The 15,216-nt window shown below is 44.0% G+C and overlaps 1 protein-coding gene and 1 pseudogene across 1 annotated transcript; one reads left to right on the forward strand and one right to left on the reverse strand.

Moving 5' to 3' along the window:
* Positions 1 to 7,470, reverse strand: part of LOC113899629 — a 36,354-nt pseudogene extending 28,884 nt beyond the window's left edge.
* Positions 6,982 to 14,892, forward strand: PTGDR (prostaglandin D2 receptor). The gene is made up of 2 exons (XM_027553754.1): positions 6,982 to 8,314; positions 12,712 to 14,892. The coding sequence occupies exons 1-2, from the start codon at positions 7,469 to 7,471 to the stop codon at positions 12,949 to 12,951; spliced, it is 1,086 nt and encodes a 361-aa protein (XP_027409555.1). The 5' UTR covers positions 6,982 to 7,468; the 3' UTR covers positions 12,952 to 14,892.
* Positions 14,893 to 15,216: the final 324 nt, after the last annotated feature.

Consider the following 15,216-nt stretch of genomic DNA (forward strand, 5'->3'; position numbering starts at 1 on the left):
CAACTGAGCAACTGAACAACAACAATCTTTCATACAACTTAGCACAGATAGAGAAAAACAATTGATTTCAAAAGCCAGTCTCTTGGGAGATTGAGATTGACTACTACATATAAAATAAATAAATAACCAGGCTCCCCTGGGTGGTTCAGTGGTTAAAAACTGGCCTGCCCATGCCGGGGACACAGATTTGATCCCTGGCCCAGGAGGATTCCACATGCCACAGAGCAACTAAGCCCGTTAGCCACAACGACTGAGCCCACATGCACTCTAGAACCCGTGCTCTGCCACAAGAAAAGCCACCACAATGAGAAGCCCACACACCAAAACTAAAGAGTAGCCCCAGCTCACTGCAACTAGAGAAAGCCAGTGCTGCAACTAGAAAAGGGGCCCACACACAGCAACGAACACCCAGCACAGCCATCAGTTAAAATTAACTAATGAGAACCTACTGCATAGCACAGGGAACTCCACTCAGTGCTCCGTGGTGACCTAAATGGGAAGAAAGTCTAAAAAAGACGGGACATATGTACACATATAGCTGATTCACTTTGCTGTACAGCAGAAACTAACACAACATTGTAAAGCAACTATCTCCAATTTTTAAAAAAATCCAGTCTCCATTATTTTCTTTAGGTCTTCCTCCAGAGCCACAGACAGATATACAAAATAATTTTGAGACCCAGCCTTGCGTATGCATACAACTTAAATTTGTTTGACCCTGGGCTTTCTGCCTGGCAGCTGAATACAGAAGAATATCTTAGCTTCTTAGAAGGAAAGATGAAAATTGTTTCAGATTCAGGATAGGCTCTCAGAACAAAATAAATAAATAAATTTTAAAAAGCTATTTTGGTTATTTGCTCATTTAGTAAATATTGATTGTATGCCTAGCAGTGTGTGCTGGGACATGTGGGAGAAAGTTGAATAAGACATGGTTGCTCATGAGAGACTCACAACCCAATGTGCAAACACACAACACAATGTAGTACAGTAAATGCAACAGGACTTTCTGGGAGGCCAAGAGAATGGGTTTCTTAGGTTTGGGGATGAGGGTGACTTCTGGGAAGAATCTGAAGAAAGAAAAATCCAAGACTATGCTGAGGAAAGCTAGATCACACACAAAAAAGTATGAATAACAAAAAATAATTTTGGAATGCTATAACCTAGGCATTGGCCTAACCTGCCTGGGACACCACAAAGAAGTTTGGGGAGGCTTCGTTAAACCTGAGGTAAATGTGGGTGAAGCCTAAGAGCCTCCAGGTCTCAGCTGAGATCCCTACCAGTACCATCCAGGTAGCGGATGCTTTGACACACCACCCAGATCTCCCTCCAAACTAAAGGGCTTACTCCTCCAGCTACTGGTACACTGCCCTTGGCTGTCAGCTCCCTCCAGGTATTAGTTAAGTGTTAGTCACTCAGTCATGTCCAACTCTTGCGACCCCATGGACTATAACCCACCAGGCTCTTCTGTCCATGGAATTCTCCAGACAAGAATACTGGAGCGGGTAGTCATTCCCTTTCCCAGGGCATCTTCCTGACCCAGGGATAGAACCCAGGTCTCCTGCAATGCAGACAAATTCTTTACCTTCTGAGCTACCAGGGAAGCCCCCTCCAGGTCTCAAAAGAGTTGCTGCACCCAAAGCCATGTGCCCTTCCCTGGGTCCCCAGTGTCTGGCCCACCCTACCCAATGTGATAAGGCCCTCACTCCCCAGCTCAGGGCGACTCTGAGGACCCCTTTCAGCTTCTGAGCTTCCACCCAGGTTGGTTCAGGCCTTTTACAGAAACTGGATCACAGCCTGACTCCTCCCTTGACTCAGGCCTGCTTCTGTTCCTTCTCTTTCACAGGTGTTAATCCCCCAAGCACTCCCTAATGAATATCCTACGTGCCAGCCTCCATCTCAGCATCTGCAAACCAGCAAACCAGCCACACCTACCAACAATATTGCTTAGAACCACGAGCAAACTGCTAGAAAATCTCAGTAATCAGGGGACTGTCTAACCTATAACTGGGTTAACAAATGTATATTTCACCATTTGTTTATTCCCAGCTCATCATCACACAAAAGCATTTTCAAAACTTCATTCTGATCTTTAGGGTTGAATCTATAGCCAAGCCGTAACTCAGAATATGTTTTCTCCAAGACCCAAACATACAGAGACATTGATCCTGATTTACACGTGGACACAGAAAGTCCACTGAGGTCAGCCAAGACACACATACCCACTCCTCAGAATCTCTGGAGGATTTAATCACTCGCTTTGGCAGCAAAAGATATCAGAATGGGTTACAGGTTTATAAACCTCTTAACTGAATCACTTTGCTATATACCTGAAATACTGTCAATCAACTATACTTCAATTAAAAAAGAATACATTATGTACAGCCAAGGCTAAGAATGATAGCTCCATGAAGAGTATTTTTATTTAAGCCACAACATTACCATATGTGTTCATTGAATTCAGTACGCTGACTCCTCCTCAGTCCATTTTCACAGACAAGGGAACAGGTTTATAAAAGTTAGAAGGTTGCTCAAGGGTACGATGCTGTGCAAGGGGGTAAAGCTGAGATGTGAATTCACACAGTACGACTGCAAAGACGCTCCCCTCCCTCCATCACTTCCACACTGATATACATGCCATCCCCTCACCCCTGCGTGTGCAGAGTGTCCAGCATGGCCACTAGCACACAGCAGACGCTCTAAAATCGTTAGTTAAGTTTGTTCTTTACTCTTTAGCTTTCCTCCTCTGTATTCTCTGCTCTTCACAATCTCCCAGCCCAGAATATCACTTTAGAGTTCAGTGGGAGTGAGGAATGGGTAAGGACAGTCAGGATGGATCCAGGAAATACTACTCTTTTTCCTACTCTTCCCTTCCTAAAATCTTGTCATGAGCATATACTTGTTTTCTGTTTAAAATCTTTTCAGATAATTATTACAGATACTGTATTAAAAATGTCACAAATCTAAAAAGAAATTTTCTACCATCACTTCTCAAGTTTAACTTCATGTTTTATGTGCCTATGTCAACTTCTAGTTCTTATCCATGAGCATATGCAGTCTTTATATTTACAAAATCATCATACAATTACATATTTAGATGTGTCTGCTTACATTATTGGAGAAGGCGATGGCACCCCACTCCAGTACTCTTGCCTGGAAAATCCTATGGACGGAGGAGTCTGCTAGGCAGCAATCCATGGGATCACTGAAGTGACTTAGCAGCTTACATTATACCATATATATTTTTCCAGTAAATTTTTCTTGTAACCCAAATAAGCAGCGTGGTTGCTGCTGCTGCTGCTGCTGCTGCTGCTGTTGCTAAGTCGCTTCAGTCGTGTCCAACTCTGTGCGACCCCATGGACTGCAGCCCACCAGGCTTCTCCGTCCATGGGATTCTCCGGGCAAGAACACTGGAGTGGGTTGCCATTTCCTTCTCCAATGCATGAAAGTGAAAAGTGAAAGTGAAGTCCCTCAGTCTTGTCTGACTCTTAGCAACCCCATAGACTGCAGCCTACCAGGCTCCTCTGTCCATGGGATTTTCCAGGCAACAGTACTGGAGTGGGGTGCCATTGCCTTCTCCAAGCTCTGTAAATAATGAAGGTACCTTTACTGTGTAACTGGACCCAAGATATTTTCATTAAAGTTTCTCTTTTGCTGGGGGTAGCGGGGGTGGGGATGACTTAGCCTAGTTACTCTGAAAACTGATACAAAAATGTATCAATGTAACCATGTAAAAAAATCACATGACAGTCACTGGCCTTCTCTCTTTGCTGTATGTTCCTCAAAGCCCACACAACTCACCCCCCATGCTTGGCACAAAGTAAAAGCTCAAAAATGAATGAGCAAAATTGATGAATGAACAAATGATTCTTTTCTGGGCTGAAGAGTGAAGTTGTAAAACAAGATTCCTTAGGAGGAGGGACAGGATACTCCAAAGTTAAGTCTGAAAACAGGGCAGGATGAACCAGAGGGAACAGGCAGAACAGGCCGGAAACCCCGTGGTAAAGGCCAGCTACATTGGTCAGGAGGAAGCATGTGGTTTCCTGAATTATACCCGTTCAAACCCATCAACCTTTGAAACATGAAATACAGAGATCATGTCAAGGATCCACAGTGCCCCTTCAGTCCCACTTTAGAGTTGTTTCTAAAAGGGTGTTTACATTATCAGAAGGGCTGTAGAGGTCAAGGCAGCTGGAAGAGAAAAATGAGACTGCAAAAAGAGAAAAAAAAAAAGGAATAGGTACACCTCAGAGAACATCCCTATACAACAACATTAGAGGAAGATTCTTAAGCTAGAGAGTCCACTGGGCTTCCTCTGGGCCTCATTCTTTCACGAAACTGTGAAAACACTGAAATTGGTATAAATTGTGCCAGTGTGTGTGTTTCTGTCTAGAGAGCAGACCTCAGATTCATCAGCTTCTTATGCCCTTTGGTTATTGAGACTGCTGCTTCTTCCACTTTATCAATGCAAATGGAGCTCTTCTAAATCCATCATTATTCTTTAGGGGCTGGAAGTAGGCATGAGAGGTGGTAGGAAGGAGAGGGAGAAAGTAACTAAGCCCCCGAAGACCTATTAATTGAGTGAATATATCTGAAAGGATTACAGAGGGTTCCACATATATAAACAAGGGCCTATGAATGTTAGCTCTCAGTATTTTTATTACTCTATGACAAATGCCCTATGCTTTCCCAGCTTCACAATAACCCTACAAGGTCAGGATAAGTCCCATATTCTATTTATGAGACTCAAGGGAAATTGAGTAAAATAACTCCCAGTTTACACAGCTAATGATGGAGTTCAGAACTGTCTAACTCCAAAGTGTGGACTCTTCATCTCCACCCCATGACCTGAATTACTGGCCAGGCTTTCAGTCTGAAAGCAGCTTTTCCTGCTACCCTTAAGGCTTTTACATCTTAAGCCCAATAGTCTTTCTCTCTGAGTCTGTCCATCAGAACAGGCACTGAGCCTAAAAATTAGTTTCTTCAAGCCAAGGCATAATTTACTTGTTTATGTAATAGGGCCCTGGTCATCCCACTCAAATTTATACACTCAAGCCAGTTTCTCTCACATGGTGTGTGTTAGCCGCTCAGTCATGTTGGACTCTGTGACCCCGAGGACTGTAGCCCTCCAGGCTCTTTCGTTCATGGGATTTTCCAGGCAAGAATACTGGAGTGGTTTGCCATTTCCTTCTCCACTCTCACAGGGTATCAAGCGTTAATTAAAGTTATTATCACACTTACACGATTTAACTCCTTTGCCTCTCCAATGCAACCAAGTCAAAGGCCAGAAGAGAAGAAATGTTTTCTAGTAGTCACAAACCTGAGTGAAAAAGCACTAAACTAAGTCTCCTATTTTCTGGTTTCGAAACCCATGCTCAAGATTGCAGCTAAACATTAGCTATTAAAACAGCCTCCCTAAAACAGGGGAGAATCCTGATAAATGTACTATACTCAGCACTTCCTATGTGTCTGCACTTTACACACGTTATCCCTGTTTCCCAAGAGGCAAACAAGCTGTTAGATTGTTACTTCTCTCGAGGTTAAGCAAGTCTCTCAGGATCACACCAGCAATGAGTAGTAGAACCGGGACTTAAACCCAGGTCTGATATTATCAGTGTTCTTAACCATCCTCTTCTCACCGTGTCTACACAGCCACTGTGATTCATGCCACCCAACATCTCCTGTTGGTTTTCCCTGGAGTCACTTCCCTGAAATCTTGAGAGGACAAACCATGGAAGCAAGACAGACTCTCTCAATAGCAGATCCGGGTTTCAGGTACAGCTCGACCAACTACTAGCTCTGTCACCCTAAGAGGTGACTTGACCTTCCAAGGTGTGTTTCCTCACCTAGGGAATGAAGCTCATTTTCCTATCTCAGGATCTAGAAGACCCTGTTTCAGGGCATAGGTGTTAACGTGAAGGTTGGTTACCTTTTCCCCTCCTCAAAGCACTAAAGTCAAAACTAGTGTCGCCATGTACCCCAATATTCATTGCAGCACTGTTTATAATAGCCAGGACATGGAAGCAGCCTAGATGTCCATCAGCAGACAAATGGATAAGAAAGCCGTGGTACATACACACAATGGAGTATTACTCAGCCATTAAAAAGAATACATTTGAATCAGTTCTAATGAGGTGGATGAAACGGGAGCCTACTATACAGAGTGAAGTAAGCCAGAAAGAAAAATACCAATACAGTATCAGTTCAGTCGCTCAGTCGTGTCTGACTCTTTGACCCCATGAATCACAGCACGCCAGGCCTCCCTGTCCATCACCAACTCCCAGAATTCACTCACACTCACGTCCATCGAGTCAGTGATGCCATCCAGCCATCTCATCCTCTGTCGTCCCCTTCTCCTCCTGCCCCCGATCTCTCCCAGCATCAGAGTCTTTTCCAATGAGTCAACTCTTCACATGAGGTGGCCAAAGTTTTAGCTTTAGCATCATACCTTCCAAAGAAATCCCAGGGCTGATCTCCTTCAGAATGGACTGGTTGAATCTCCTTGCAGTCCAAGGGACTCTCAAGAGTCTTCTCCAACACCACAGTTCAAAAGCATCAATTCTTCGGCACTCAGCTTTATTCACAGTCCAACTTTCACATCCAACACAGTATACTAACGAATATATATGGAATTTAGGAAGAAGGTAACGATAACCCTGTATGCGAGACAGCAAAAGAGACACAGATGTATAGAACAGTCTTTTGGACTTTGTGGGAGAGGGCGAGGGCGGGATGATATGGGAGAATGGCACTGAAATATGTAAAATATCATATGTGAAACGAATCGCCAGTCCAGGTTTGATGCATGATACAGGGTGCTCGGGGCTGGTGCACTGGGATGACCCAGAGGGATGGGATGGGGAGGGCGGAGGGAGGAGGGTTCAGGATGGGGAACACATGTACACTCAGGGAGAATTCAAGTCAATGTATGGCAAAACCAATACAATATTTTAAAGTAAAATAAACAAATTAATTTAATAAGTAAATAAAAGAAAAGTAGTATCGCGTTTTCTGAGCACCCCAGCGGCGCTCGACTTCAGAGTCCTACCACCACCACTTCCTCTCACCCCTCTCCACCCTCGTGGCTGCCGCTTAATTTCCCCTCCATTTCAGTACGTTCTCTTGCCTCGCAAGAAGGGATGGCCTTGGACGCTGAGAGGCTACCTACTTCTTTTTGTCCCCCGACTCTGGGCTTTGAGGGTCTGTCTCTCTGCTCAGGACCCAGAGCGTCCTGCAAAGCCACTGGCAGCTGCGCACCCCTCCGCGCGTCCCGCCCCGAGGGGCGGGGTGTGACCAGAGAGTTTGGATAGGAGGCGCCTTGGGAAACACCCCGCCGCCCACGGAGCTTCCTCGGCGGCGCAACCTCTTCGGCCGAGACGCGCGCAGAGCGGCCGGGAGGCTTCTCTGCACCCGGACCCCCGTGGCCCCGGTCCTCCCGCAGCCTCCGCTCCGGCTCGCCGGGCCGCCGGTCATGAGGCCGCTGTTTTACCGCTGCCACAACACCACGTCGGTGGAGAAGGGCAATTCGGCGACGATGGGCGGGGTGCTCTTCAGCACGGGCCTCGTGGGCAACCTGCTGGCCCTGGGACTCCTGGCGCGCTCCGGTCTGGGGTCGTGCCCGCCGCGCTCGCCGCGCCCGCCGCCCTCCGTCTTCTACGTGCTGGTGTTCGGCCTGACGATCACAGACCTCCTGGGCAAGTGTCTAGTGAGCCCCTTCGTGCTGTCCGCCTACGCGCAGAACCGAAGCCTGCGGGAGCTGGTGCCCGGATCGGACAGCTCTCTGTGCCAAGCCTTCGCCTTCATCATGTCCTTCTTCGGGCTCGCCTCGACGCTGCAGCTGCTGGCCATGGCCCTGGAGTGCTGGCTCTCCCTGGGGCACCCCTTCTTCCATCGACGGCACCTCACCCCGCGCCGGGGTGCAATGGTGGCGCCGGTGGTGGGCGCCTTCTGCCTCGCTTTCTGCGCGCTGCCCTTGGTGGGCTTTGGGAAGTTTGTGCAGTACTGCCCTGGCACCTGGTGCTTCTTCCAGATGGTCCACGAGGAGCGCTCGCTGTCGGTGCTGAGCTACTCGGTGCTCTACGCCAGCCTCATGCTGCTGCTGGTGCTCGCCATCGTGCTGTGCAACCTGAGCGCCATGCGCAACCTCTATGCCATGCACCTGCGGCTGCGGGGACTCCTGCGCCCTGGCTCCAGGGAACGCGCCGAGCCGGGCGCCGGCGAGAGGGAGGCGACCCCGCTGCACCTGGAGGAGCTGGATCACCTCCTGCTGCTAGCCCTCATGACGGTGCTCTTCACCATGTGCTCCCTGCCTTTAATTGTGAGTTGTCCGCGCTAAAGCTGCAGGAGACTGACGCGCGGTGGGCCGCAGGAGAGGAGAGGGACGGGTGGGGCGTGTTGGGTGCGGTGCAAGAGAAGCTGCGCCCAGACCCCGGAGGGTGTGTTCCCGCGTTCCGCGGATCAGTTTCCGTTCCCTCCGCAGTCCTCAGTAGATAGAATCCGATTTGTTGAGCGAAAAGAGGTAAAGCCACAGAAATTTAGGAAAAGCAGGAACCGGACTGTGTCCCCTTAGTCCGGCAGAACCTCTCCAGTGCTCTGAGAAGGTCTCAGGCTATTTTTGCACCTCAGAACTTGGGAAGCAGAACTTGGTTTCTCCTCGGCAGTACGAGTCCTTTCCCACTTTCCAATGGCTATGCGAGGTTTTATTTCATTACACCTGCCCATGATTTTAGTGGCATCAGAAATGCGCAAATGACATCTGGGCGTTCTTCCCACCCCACCTACCTCCCCGCCCCCGGTGTTGGTATGGAAAGGGAATAAGAGAAGGTGTAATCCTGCCAAACTGATTTGCAGACGCGAGTGACTAAAAGCGTAGGTTTAGTCTAGTCTTTTTTTTTTTTTTAACTGGTGTGTAAACTTTGAGGAGTGGAGGGCGCCCTTTCCCGTGCTGCCGCTGCAGGGAGTGGTGGCTGCAGAGGCGGAAAGGCTGTTTGGACTAGCAGGTGTGGAGGAAGGTTTCAACTAGTTGTGACGCTCTGATAACCTGTCTCGACCGGTGTTGTTTCTACCTTGGCAAGCGAGGTGGGCCATTATTTTGTGTTTCAATTAACTGATGCAGGTGGTGGTGCAGATTGAATTACTTCCTCGTTTTGAAGGTATTTCTTCCTGTGATCCCTGCTAAGACTTCTAGGAGTGGCTGAGGCTAGAAGTATTGCTCCTCTTTCTCTCCTGACTCCACAGTGTACTTGTTCAACGTGAACAACGTTTAAATAAATTCATTGTCAAGTCCATGTTTTTGGAGCCCTGAGACTTATGTGAATAGGAAAGTTAAGTTTCTTATGGCAGTGTAGCAGTTTTGGACATTACTTTCAAGGGTAGATGAAAGTGACATATAATGTGATTTTTCCCCCTTAAATGAAGGTCTTAGTATTGGGCCAATAGTTGTCTGAATTAGGATCGGAACTCCCCAAAATAAATAAATATATAGCTATATAAACAAAGAGATTAAGATATAGGTGGAGATATTTAGCAATGGTTTTCAAACTTTAGCACACTCAGACTCATCAGCAGTACTTTTAAAAACATAGCTGGCTGGCCCTGTTCTCCAGTTGCTGATTCAGACATTTTTGAAGAATTCAGCATCCTCCACTTCATCTGCTGATGTAGAGATCACATTTGAAGAACCACACTCTGAAGCAGGAGTTAGCAAATCAGGGCTAAGTATCCAGAGAGCTGGCAACAGCAACATTTTTTCATGGATCCCTAGTTTCAGCAGAGGGCACTCTTCCCATCTGATTTTCCCTGTAATGGACTGCATTCTCTAAACAAGCCCATTGTATATTCTGAGTATGTTTCTTAGTCAACCCTCTCTTATAGGAGCAGTTATATAAAGTATCTTCTAGGGAATACTATTGATCATCAGAAATTTTTTGAAAGTCTAGATAGTGTTCAAACAGATATCTTGAATAGAGTATGTATTTTGATCACTATCAGAGTGAACAAATTTGTCATAATTTCAGTAACCCCCAAAATAAATAAAATTAAAAGGCCATTCATAGAATAAATATTACATTTCTAATACAAATCAAGTGACTTGAAAATATCAACTAAAATAACTTAATATGCAAGAAAATTGATATTGATGAATACTGAATAGAAATAAAATGATTTGTCTTCATAATTTAAACATTGTTCAGTTACCCAGATGCCAACTAATCAAGCATTCTCAAATAGTAAGAATTATATTTTTCTCCACTTTGAGGAGAAAGGAGCAAATATAAAGATTTAAGTCATATGAAGTGTTTCCTTTTTCAATCAACTGAAGTGTGTAGCCTGTTGCCATCCATTTACTCATTCATCTCAGATCTGGAACCTACAACATTCCAGGCACTATAATTCATTGCAGGGAATTAAAATGAGAAAAACCTCTCATCTGCCCACAGAGCTATAATCCAGGGTGTGAGAGGGAGTGAGTAGGGCCAGAAAAGAGTTTAGAAAAGGAAAGGATTAACTCCTAATTGATAAAACAGTAATACTAGCTAATTATTGAATTATTATTATTATATGCAAGGACCTGTTCTCGAGGTTTTACTCATATTATCTCATTCGAATTTTGTAACGATGCTGGAAAATAGGTTCGATTGTCCCCATTGTATAGATGAAGAAACAGAGTAACTTGCTTGAAATGTCATAGCCAGTGAGAGGATTCTATCTAACCTGGATAGTCAGACTCTAAAGCTGATGAGCTTAACCATCACTTCAAAGAGGCTTCGAGATGGAGGTAATACTTTAGGTTGGCCTGGAAAAAAGGTAGGATTTGGGCACATGATCAATTTCCACATCTGTAAAATGGAGATAATGAACATACTTAACAGGATTTTTGTGAGTATGAGACAAACTTTTTAAAGTAAAATGCTTAGAATGGTGCCTAGGAATATGAAATTCTGTATGGGCATTAGCCATTATTATTACTCTTTGTGTTATTAAACAGTTATAATGGGGGAGGGCTTCCAGATAACCTCTGTTTTCCTAAGTGCACTAGATGGGAGTATCTGAGCCTACTGAAATGCTCTACTGAAAAAAGAATTAAAAGGTAAGGAAACAATTATGGGAACATACATCTTCTCATATCCCTGACTGCCTTGAATGGGTTTGGTCTGTGCACTTATTTGTATCCCCTCCCATTAATGTTGAGTTTGCATATTTTCTGGTCCATTAGCGTCTATTTTGTCCCATTATAAATTTAAAAATCTCAGTGGGCTTGGGTGATGTAAGGGTATTGAGAAAAAGCAGTTGGCCTCCAACCAAGTGGGAGGCAGTTGCAGTGCTGGTCAAAACAGCAGTGTTGACTGAATGGCAGGAAAGGGATGAGGCAGTTTGCAGGGCTACCCAAAAGCCAGAGACCTCAGGGAAGAGAAAGACAATAGGAGTGGCTGGGCACAGGTATGTAGGCTTATCTTTCTGTCCCTGAATATATTGCCTAGAATGTTGTAGGTTTCTTCCTAGTCTGACAAGAGGATGCCAACCACAGAAAGATAAGCATCTGTGCTAAGAATAACTAATTTACATGAGTTGTCTCCTGTCTTTCCACTGGAATGCATGCATGCATGCATGCATGCAAGTCACTTCAGTCTTGTCTGACTCCGTGTGACCCTATGGACTGTAGCCCACCAGGCTCCTTTGTCCAGTATTCTCCAGGCAAGAATACTGGAGTGGGTTGCCATGCCCTCCTCCGGGGGATCTTCCTCATCCAGGGATTGAACCCATGTCTCTTACATCTGCTGTATTGGCAGGAGGGTTCTTTACCACTAGCGCCACCTGGGAAGCCCCTCCACTGGAATATTTCCTGTCTTTTCACATTGATTAAAAGTTTCTGTTTCAAATGGACTCACAGACATAGAAAACAAATTGGTTATCAAAGGAGAAATTGGAGGGAGGGATAAATAAGGGATTTGTGATTAACGGATATATACTACTATATATAAAATAGATAAAGGACCTACAGTATTGTAGAGAAAACTATATTCAATATCTTATAGTAACCTATAATGGAAAAGAATCTGAAAAAGGATATATATATGCACACACGCACACATATATATGTATATATATACACATACACACATAGATGTATATATGTGTGTATGTGTATATATATGCATCTATGTGTGTGTGTGTGTGTATATATGTATATGCTGTACACCTGAAACATCGTAAATCAGTTATACTTCAATAAAAAAAGTTCAGAGAAAGGGAAGTTTCTGTTTCATTGGTGCCTCCACACATGTGACATTTCACGTGTGACTTATTTCTGTGCTAAGAATCAAGAACAGGAAGGAGGCAGAAGAAAGAAGGGAAGAAATTTAGTATCTTTGGGAGTCTGGTGACCCTGTTTGTAGACAATTCAGTGAACTGGATCTGTCCCACTTCAGCTCTTCCTCTGCACGGCCAGGTAACGCTAGTTCTGCATGGCCAGGTAACGCTAATTCTGCTCTGACTGCCGGCAGGGTAGCTCCAGGGATTAGCCTGGGGCTTCCAGGAGGACCTGCACCTCCCTGGCTCCTCACTTGCACCCATCCATGACAGTGGCCAAAATGAATATCCCAAGGCAAACTGCCATATTCTTATGGAAAAATAATGTTTTCTAAGTGAAGTAAGGGAATTTATCGCAGCCATAGACCTTTTGCTATCCTAATCTAATGTTTTTCTTTAAAACAGTATCGTGCTTACTATGGAGCGTTTAAAGCTGTTCCTGAGCAAAATGGAACCACTGAAGAAACTGAAGACCTCCGAGCCTTGCGCTTTCTCTCTGTGATCTCAATTGTGGACCCTTGGATTTTCATCATTTTCAGAACATCAGTGTTTCGAATGTTTTTTCGCAAGATTTTCATAAGGCCCCTTATATATAGAAATTGGCACAGCAATTCTTGCCAAACTAACATGGAATCCAGTCTATAACTATGTTATCCTCTCTCATAAACTCAAGAATACATCTCATCTTCTGCAAAGAACCATGAGCCACAAAAAAATCTTATAATTTATATCCATAAAAGGTATGTTCCATAACAAAATATCTAAATGTATTTTCAAAACTGTTTGTTCATTCTTAATGTGTTGTCCCTCTGTATTCATGAATCAGTTCAGTGGAGTTTTTCATTTTGAGTTATAATGTAATAACTATTATTATTATAACTAATAATAGTTATAATAGTTTTTCATTTTGAGTTATACCAGTTAAACTGGTAGCTCAGTTGCTAAAGAATCTGCCTGCAAAGCAGGAGACCCAGGTTCATTCTCTGGGTTGGGAACTGGGTTCGATCCCTGCGTTGGGAAGATCCCCTGGAGAAGGAAATAGCAACCCACTCCACTGTTCTTGCCTGGGAAATCCCACGGACAGAAGAGCCTGATGGGCTACAGTCCATGGTGTCAAAAGAGTCCAGTGCAACTTAGCAACTAACCCAAACAGTGTTTAAAGTCTTAAAGCAATTATAGTGATTGTTCCAATGTTTGTACTTGTTGTCCCTAATTTTTTAAGGAGACCTTAGGCCTCTGGGTCTTTATTTAAATCCAGAAGAAACACCACTGTTTACAATTATGTAATAGGTTGTTCTTAAATTTTCTTATTCTCCTTATTTCTAGCGAAACTTGATTTGTGTATTGTGTATCACAATTGCCCCTAATTAAGTCTTATCTTTGCCAACTGATTCAACTACAGCCTGAATTAGAGATGCACCTCCTAAAAGGGAGGTGAAAATGTAACTAGATCAGGCATTTGGAGCATCCTTCTCTGGCCAACCCCTGAGAGAAGGCTCACTGCCTTGTGTGAAGAGCCAAAGGTATAAATAAGTAAATGCGAGGCAAGGTCTACAATCCAAAGAAGAAAAAAATGCCTTTTATCCTTTAAGTCCAATTTCTTATTTGGAGGGTGTCCGTAGGCATGAAAATTTGGGAGTGGGCTACAAAATGTTTCAGTTTTTTGGAACTTCCATTTTGTAGGCTTATCATATTGATGGATTCCTTGGTGGGGAGGGATTTATCGTTCGTTGAAAGACTGGGATGTATAATTTCCCAGAAAGCATGTTTACTACAAATGGCTATAACAGAGCGGGGCATTCAGCACAGCAACAAGCTCACAGGGACTCAGTCAGCCTCAGCTGAGCATGGTGGCGATGACCTTAACAGCTACCTGTTAAAGCCATATTCTGCCCTTGGTGGAGATGGTAAGATCTTATGGAGGTTCCTGAGAAATACAGCTGGAGCAGGATGTGGCTCAGATGGAGCACAGCCAAGCACTTTAAGAATACATTTAATTGTACATGTTTACAAATGTTAGCAACACTATGACCAAAAGGGAAAAGTGGGGGAAATACAGCTGCAGCTGTTAAACCAAACAAGAGACTGTAGACACAGCTTGCAGGGAAGAACTTTCACCTTGGGTAGAAGAATACACGGGGGTATCAGAGGGCTTTTGGCATCTGTGGGGCCCCTTTATACCCAACACAGACTCTGAGCTGGAGAACCAGCTATGTTTGAATAGCCTGAGACCCCCATTTAGCCATCCCTTCCAAAGACCAGAGTTAGCAGCAGCCCCGCTTTTACCTCTGGTTTATCTCAGAGGTGGTATTAACCTGGAAATATGTGTGTGTTTTTTGTGTGTACCAAAACTGTGAAATGGTCAAATACAGGAATACACAAATTATAATTGAGAGTGTGATGTGATGCAAAATACACTTGTTTTCAACTTTAACTCTTGCTTATGTACTTAATGTGTAACTACCTGTGTGTTTTATTGTCAGAGGAAGTTCATTTTTTTATGCTCTCCTTTTGGAAAGTGTTATGATCATTGTCAAGGTCATTTGAAAAGTTCCCAGATGAATCAATAAACATAATTTTATAATATTTTGCAAAGAAAATTACTTTTCTTCAAATGAAAGAAAAGAATTTCATGTTTTGGTTTTGTTTCATTGTTTTGAGTAAAAGTTTACCAGCAGCCTTTCATTCTCTAGCAGTTTAATAGAATGGGTTTTTATAGACTGTCCCATTAGCAAATACATTACTTTAAACAATTTTGCATATGTTTATTCAAGGAATTAGTGGTTCTTTCTGTCACAATGTAGATACACCATCTGTATGAAATCCTTGTTAAGTCAAAAGTCAACTTTTCAATGATCCTCATTAATTTATTCATTATATTATTAAATAAGTTTTAATTGACAGATACCT

Source organism: Bos indicus x Bos taurus, chromosome 10, assembly GCF_003369695.1.
Source record: "Bos indicus x Bos taurus breed Angus x Brahman F1 hybrid chromosome 10, Bos_hybrid_MaternalHap_v2.0, whole genome shotgun sequence".
In the NCBI taxonomy this organism is placed as follows: domain Eukaryota; kingdom Metazoa; phylum Chordata; class Mammalia; order Artiodactyla; family Bovidae; genus Bos; species Bos indicus x Bos taurus.

Bases quoted from the DNA above. Each gene is read 5' to 3' on its own strand.
- PTGDR (XM_027553754.1), top strand. From the start codon at position 7,469: ATGAGGCCGCTGTTTTACCGCTGCCACAACACCACGTCGGTGGAGAAG. The intron at 8,315-12,711 runs GTGAGTTGTCCG...TCTTTAAAACAG, and splicing joins TGTGCTCCCTGCCTTTAATT to TATCGTGCTTACTATGGAGC.